The 7,288-nt window shown below is 43.0% G+C and overlaps 1 protein-coding gene across 1 annotated transcript in view; it reads left to right on the forward strand.

The window, feature by feature from the left end:
- Window positions 1-377: 377 nt before the first annotated feature.
- Window positions 378-7,288, forward strand: part of cnpy1 (canopy FGF signaling regulator 1) — a 17,921-nt gene continuing 11,010 nt past the window's right edge. The window contains exons 1-3 of the mRNA XM_069145512.1: window positions 378-491; window positions 2,368-2,470; window positions 3,511-3,626. Coding sequence (XP_069001613.1) covers window positions 2,377-2,470; window positions 3,511-3,626 — 210 coding nt within the window. The 5' untranslated portion in view covers window positions 378-491; window positions 2,368-2,376. The remainder of the gene's footprint in view (window positions 492-2,367; window positions 2,471-3,510; window positions 3,627-7,288) is intronic.

A 7,288-nucleotide genomic window follows, 5' to 3' on the forward strand; every position in this document is an offset into this window, starting at 1 on the left:
AGTCTGTGGTGATACCGGAGCCGTCTGATTGGTCCGTGCTCTTTGATTTGGGGAAGCTGATTGGCTGTCCAGGTCGACGCCTGATGAACGTGGACTCACCACAGCCGGACACGTGACGCTGCGTGAAGTTCGAGGGAACGAGGCGGAAGTGAGAAGAGGCCGCTGGCGGTACCTCCAGAATTAAAGCTCAAACCGTCTTATACGGACAATATGACACAATAAGACAGGATAAACACTGTCACACAACTATGGACATTACTGCGGATTACTGTCTTCGTGTAAACTGCCTCAATTCTGGTGTATTACGCGAATAATGTAAACTGTCGGTTAGTAATACCTTTACTTTGAAACCGGAAGACTATCCGTTGTTCAATGAAACCGTCAGGTAGAGACGGAGGCCGGTGAAGTGAGCAGACCAACATGGACAGACAGTAACACAGACAGTAGATGACAGCTTATCGTTGTCGTCGGAACACGGCTGTCCCCGCCAGGTAAGAGAGCTGTCAGCTGGCCGATCAGCTGTTCCTGCACCCGCCCGGACACCCACCGAGCTCCGCTGTGAAACGGAGGAATTGAACGTCCTCTTGCGTACCGACCAGCCGTCACTGCGAAAACAACACGGTGAAACACATGACAGCCTGCCGGGACTCAGCCTGCACGTCGGCACGGACCCACTTCAGCAGCGGGTCGAAGTGAAAGTACAATTGAATCTGCTTCATGTTTGAGTCACCTGTCCGTCGTGAGCTCAGCTGCAGGTGTGCACACCTGGAAGTGACGGGAAATAAATCGAATTCATTTCAAATGATATGCAACGTGTTTCCCGTCGGTCGGTCGGTCGGTCGGTCCGGCCCGTCGGTCGGTCGGTCGGTCGGTCCGGCCCGTCGGTCGGTCGGTCGGTCCGGCCCGTCGGTCGGCCCGTCGGTCGGTCCGGCCCGTCGGTCGTCCCGCCCGTCGCAGGACCACGCCGGGTTCAGAGTTTGGGTGTCCGACTGCACCTGTCCGCTCCTCTGAATAAAGTCTCTTCACTGTTTAATGTTTCAACACTGAAACAAGCGGCGGTAAGCTGACACCCAAACTTCTTAATGACAGACTGCCAATGGACATCCGCAAAACTTTCCAAATACAGATTCGCCCTTTTGAAACTCAAGTTTCAACGTTTTAAATATTTGTCCCCCAAACTCGTGAACCCGTTTTCAGATCACCTTTCACAACGTTTCAAACCTAGACAACTACTTCATCAAGGAGAACAGTTGCACGTTTGTTTCTGTGAAGGTTTGAAGGTTTGAAGGTTTTCATTTTCATTTTCTGTATAAAAATGTAAGAAAATTCAACCAATCTGCAATGTTTACTGCAGCTTCCAATTTTTACAACTCCCATTATTTCTCTGCAATAAATATATTCAGTAGAAGCTCTGCTGAAGTCATTATGACACAACGCCTTCTCTTTTGATCACAACATTCAAAACAGCGAGGAAATCCTGGAGGGACTAATTTATTGATTAATTACATATGGTTGGCAAAATAAAAACCGAAGCAATGTACTTGTAAATTTTAGTTTATAACCACAACCTATATTAAACAAAATGTTGTCCTGTATGCAATCAATAGTCAATTCCGTATTAAAAGTTAATATTTTATACAGTTACTTCGATATAGTTTATGGTATTATGTCATAATTCTTGGCTCCAGACAACATTAGGACGGCCCCCAAACACCATGTTGTCTGGTCCCCTGTTGTCCAGAGGCCTGCCAGGGATTACTGTGGGCAGATTACTGGTTCCCACTCAGCTGAACTGTGTTTAACTTTGATGCAGGAGAGAAAAATGGCTAAAAGAGTTTGTAGATAATTTAAATGTTGAGTTCTTTGCAGCAAAAATGAACAGCAGTCACTTATCCAATATCCCAATATTAAATGAGTGTTTATCTGAACTGAATGATATTCTGAAATGTCTGAAATAGACTGAAGTCTCTTTATTTATTTATTTATTTCATTTTTTTAAATTGTCATCCTATTTTTGTTTGTTTGTTATCGCTTGTTACGTTTTATCCACTTGTTTTTTTGTCATTGTGTTTTCTCTTTTTATGTTTTTATGTATGTTACGTTTACGACTACAAAACGGCCAACTTGAGCTAATCGGTCCTATTTTTATACGTCTATTTTTCTGTTCCCGTTTTATTGTAGACCGTCGGAGTCTCATGGTTTGTGTTTCTACTTGATAGTTCATGAAGTCAAAACTACTGAAGAAAAAATGAACTGAAAAAGACAGTTTTGTTAATTCTTTGTTCATTGAAATGCCTTTGAACTTAAGGACGTTATAACGTGCTGTATTGGTTTCCTGAGAGTCTAACTGCCTGCGTGTCCTGGTAGGTTATCAAAATGGCCTCATGGATTATTCAGATGACGGTGATGGTGCTATCTGTCTTCAGCAGCGGCGGCCAGGCCAAGAGGGACAAGATGCTCTACTGCTCAGGTGAGTCACACAAGCCTGGTATTCAATGAAATATTGCTGAGTTAGAAAAAGAAAGGAAAATAAAATATCATCTGCTGCATGGGAACAAATAATATGGCAGGGGAAAAAAATCACCTGCGAAACAGAACAGTTGGAAATGTTTGTTTTGAGCAATGATGTCACTTTATCACTCACAGCACACGTTGGGATTTACAGGGCTGAAGCAGCGCAAGGCTTTTATTGTGAAGCAGCTACAGGAAGTGCTGCGTGTTTGTTTGTAGTTTTAAATAACCAGATGTTTGGTTACCACAACCCATTCTGCTCATGTTTAATAACCACCAATGTCTTGGATTCAGCTGATACAGTAAAGGTTGTAATCATGAAGCCAGTTATTCCTCAAAGTGAATGTCTGCAGATACAAAGGAGGCGAAGTCACGTCTGTGCGAGTTGAAAGTATTTCAAAGTCAACTTTATTATCAATTCACCACATGTACAAGATGAAATATTGTTTCTCACAGTCCCACGTTCTGCAAAAATAAAAGATAAAACAAGCAAAGTATGAATATGTAACAATACAAACATTAGAATCATTTTTCCGATTCACGCACAACTATCTTTAGCTGCACATGCCAGTTAAGCACTCACACTGTAGAGTCCTGCAGTCCACTGTGTCCATCAGAGAGCACTGCAAAGATTATTTTTACACTGGAAAACATGTGGCTCACCACATATATTTGTCCCGATACACAACAATAACCACGTTTAAGGAATCCTGATCAAAACAAGTCTGTCAGGCTTCAATGTTAACAAGACGTTTGGATCCAGAGTATCAGTGATAAATATTTAGAGTAGTTTATAACCTGTGAGACTAAAAATTAAAAGTCCAAAATGAAGATCCAGATCCTGAAACATTGATTATTATTGTCATTTCTTGGTAATTATGCTTTGATTTGTTACAAGCAACATTTTGTTCATCGTGGGCACCTTTACTGTCAGACGCTCGGTGTCCCCTCATGGTGTTTTGTACAGATGCAAAATTCCTGTTTCCTTGTGTTTCCCAGCATGCAAGGCGATCGTGGATGAACTGGACTATTCGATCCGTCAGGTGGACCCAAAGAAAACCATCAATGTGGGCAGCTTCAGACTCAACCCTGATGGGACCATGAAAGACAAGAAGGTACCGTGGCGATGTGAAGACGCTCATCATCGCTTGGTTAAATGTTCTGCTTTAAGTACAAGTTTAAGTGACCACTTTGGAATTTTCTATATTTCAACATAAATAACACCTAAAACATCTTCAGAAATCAAATCAAGTGTTGGAAGTAAATAATAAAATGAAGATATCTCAGCTTCTACTGCACAGCTTTTGAATAATGTGAGGTTTATTTTGATTTGATCTGTCTCTCGTGAATGTCTCTTTGTTATTGAGCTGCAGTCATGATCACTGCAGTTCTCTTATTAAGGAGAAGACATTGATTTCTGTGGTGGAGAAGAAAACACTATAATTTGCAAGGTTAAATATCATTTTCCATTTCACTGCATGTCATTCTGCACTTCATTATTGGTTTCAGTGAGGAGGATGCTGCTAATCTGACTGCTTCCAGTCCTAGTTGTCTTTTGTTTTAGTTTTTTTTTACACATGCTGGACTTCTGGTTCAGAATAATAGAACCCCTGAAAGGCTGAGCTGGAGGCTGAGGTTCAGAGATGTGGCCGTCCACTGCAGTCAGAGCAGATGGATGTGTGACTGGGTTGGTGCTTGATACCGTGTGAACACAGTGGCAGTATGGATCCGGGTTATTGTTCCTCGTCTAATGAGGTCACGTCCCTTTGGACCCTGGACATCCTCTGCTGCCCTGGGACCGGCCTATCATGAGGTGTCCAGCTCTGCTATTGATCTCCTGGGCTTTAAGCCCTGTTTATTTTGTCACTGATAACTGCACTGAACGACGCCATGGTTGGACGTACGTGCTAAAATGTCTATATTTTAAGGCTGATATAAATGCACAAATTCTCTCTATTTATTTATCATGTGTGAAATTAACGGACGTACAAAGCGGATGTGTAAAAAGAAAAAGCCTAAATGTGACAAAAGTTGGGTGAGCATCCCAGGATGTGTGTTAGATAAGGTTTGGATCTATCATCAGGCCTACAGGTGTGTGTGTGGGGAGGGGGGGGGTATTTTTGTTAATAAAGTCAGTTTTGTTAGAAAAGATTTACTTTATGTCGTTAATATTTTCAGCACAGCTTCTGAAGACGACATTTTTGTGGAAAAATCACGGGAATTTAAAAGAAATTGCAAGCTCATGCAAATATTTTGGGAATTTGCTTGAATTTACTGTTTAATATTAGGATGGCTCATGTTTGTGCAACTTCACAACTGAAACCTTCATCTTAGATATTTTTCCCAAAGATGTTAAAAACATTTGTGATGGACGAACAGAATTTATTTATCAAACGGTGACGAAGTTTCTTGAGAACTGATGCTTGACTTGGACCCAGAGGAGTTTCTCTGTTGAGAACATCTTTGACTTGTTATCATTTCAGTGCGGCTCCTCCAGAGATCCCCCCCCCCCCACCACCAACCTCCACCTGTTGCATTGTTTGGTCAATCAAATGTTACTGAGCCACAGAAGAAGCCCAGCCTTGATCCCATGCCCTCCGAGCTCCCGCCCTTTCAGCAGCCTTTGACTGCTGTGAATCGGAGAGGGAGGGATGTCACAGCTTAGATGCCATCAGTGAGGAGGATTTGCAGGTTTTAAGTCTCTGCTCTTTGGCCTCCTCACAGTGGGACTTCCTGGGGGCATGGAGCTGCTCCGTGGCACAAAAGTTAAACCTGCCTGCCGCAACAATGACACATTTAAGGCCACCAAAGACATTGAACTTAGTGAGAGCGGTGAGTTGATCTCATAGTGACCGATGGGAAGTCATGCATTGAGAATGAGAGGATGCACAAAGGCACGCTGACACAGTGACACATAATATCACGGCCCAGATATGTGACTGGAGGAGGTGCTTTTAATCCCGGTTCTCTTTCTGTGGGCTTCTTAAAGAAACAGTGGAACATCCTGAGAAATGTTCAACTTTCCGAGGATGAGATGAGACAAAAGGATGATATGAATCTAATAATGTGTGGAGACGTGGAAGATAAGAGTGAGCGAGGAAACGAGGCAGCACACTTTGTTTAGTTTGTTTAACCTGGAGACTGAAGCAGAAATGTGTTTTTTAAAGAAAAGGCTCTCAGATCTGTTTCTTGGTTCCTGGGACGGTTTGGGATGCTGATTAATTAATGTAGACACGTATAGAAATCTGTAGTTTTCGGGAGGTGTTGATCCATCAGCTCAGTACTTCTGTGCAGAATCTCCAGCTGTATGAAGATCCAGTCTGAGTGCAGCTTTTGGTGTTTGTGATATTTGACTCCGTGAGCTCTGGAGGAGCTGCTGGGTGTGTTTGTCTTTCACCTTGAAGGGCGTAGTAACGAAGATATGATCCCTCACTGGCTTCCGCTGAGAAATATGGCCAGCTTGTGACCCAAAAGTGGGTCCGTGTGCCATTTTAAGCGGGTCACAGATGTGTACATGGAAAAAAAAAAAAATAATCTAACTTTTATTTTAAAAGTCTGGAGAATTTCTGCTGCTGTGCTTTTATTTTGAAGGACATCTTCCCATGACACAGCACGCATGGAGTAGCTGTTTGCTGCCAGTTGTCATGACAGTAATGACCAAACATCCCAGCAGTTAGCTCCAATCTGAGCATGTGCACACAGTGTGTCTTTTTATTTTATTTGGTTTTTATCGCAAGTTGCACTTTTTTGTTTAGTTCCTGTTTTTCCTGATGACATCATGAGCGGACTGAACCATCAGCCTCCTTCATCGGGGGGTTACTTTCCATCCTCTAATATAAAATCAACGTCCACGACAACGACTTGATGTTTGTGGACTTTTTCTCTTCTGGTCTGGTGAACATCCGGGGATTATGGGTAATGGTGTTCAGAGAAGAAAAACGCTCTGTTTCTTTTAGTCATTAAACGTGATAGGACTTTGAAGGTCTTCTTACTTCTGGATCAGATATTTAAAGATCCGGTTTCTTCCGTATGTTCCGGTGTTTTCTGGCCTGCTGTGTCCTCTTCACTGCGAACCGTCAGCGGAACGACGCCGTCCATCGTCTCGCGTCCTCCTGAGGATCGTTTTCAGACAGCTAATTACTATCAGCTTCAACCTTTCCCATCATACCTTTAACCTGCACATTCATGTTCGCTCATCTCTACTTTAACAGCCATGTAATGGTCAAATGACATCGTATCTTCTCCCTCTACTCGCTGCTCCGATGACAATATTATTATTACTATTAATTTATTGGTCTTCATCGGCCGTATCAGCAGGACAATGAGGCTGAAAGGCCCCTGTCCACGGAGGGGCAATAATGGCTCCCTGTCCAATGGGAATTGAATGGAGGATAGCATCCCTGAGAAGCCTATTCTCTGGCCCAACCGGTCGCACCCCCGGTCCCCCCACCCCCGACTCTTCAAACAACGCTGTGACTGACAGCTCCCTTTCAGCACACTGCGACTGGCAAGGAAGGGCTTTAATTCCAAACCATTTTGTAGCATGGCATGATAATGACTGAGACTGGAGCCCACGGCCGAGACGCAGCCACCAGGCTTCATTGTCGGCCGGAGGAGAGCAGGCCTTTATTATTTTATTTCATTTGAAATCAGATTGAAATTTAATATCAATCAATATCCTCAAATTCATATAAAAATATGGAACAGCAAAGAACATGACCGATTTATGAAGATAAGAATATGACTGGAGCAACAAATAATTATTTTCATTGATGAT

The sequence above is a fragment of the Embiotoca jacksoni genome, unplaced genomic scaffold (genome assembly GCF_022577435.1).
Source record: "Embiotoca jacksoni isolate LCO1_2020_lvr unplaced genomic scaffold, fEmbJac1.0.p SCAF_127, whole genome shotgun sequence".
In the NCBI taxonomy this organism is placed as follows: Eukaryota; Metazoa; Chordata; class Actinopteri; family Embiotocidae; genus Embiotoca; species Embiotoca jacksoni.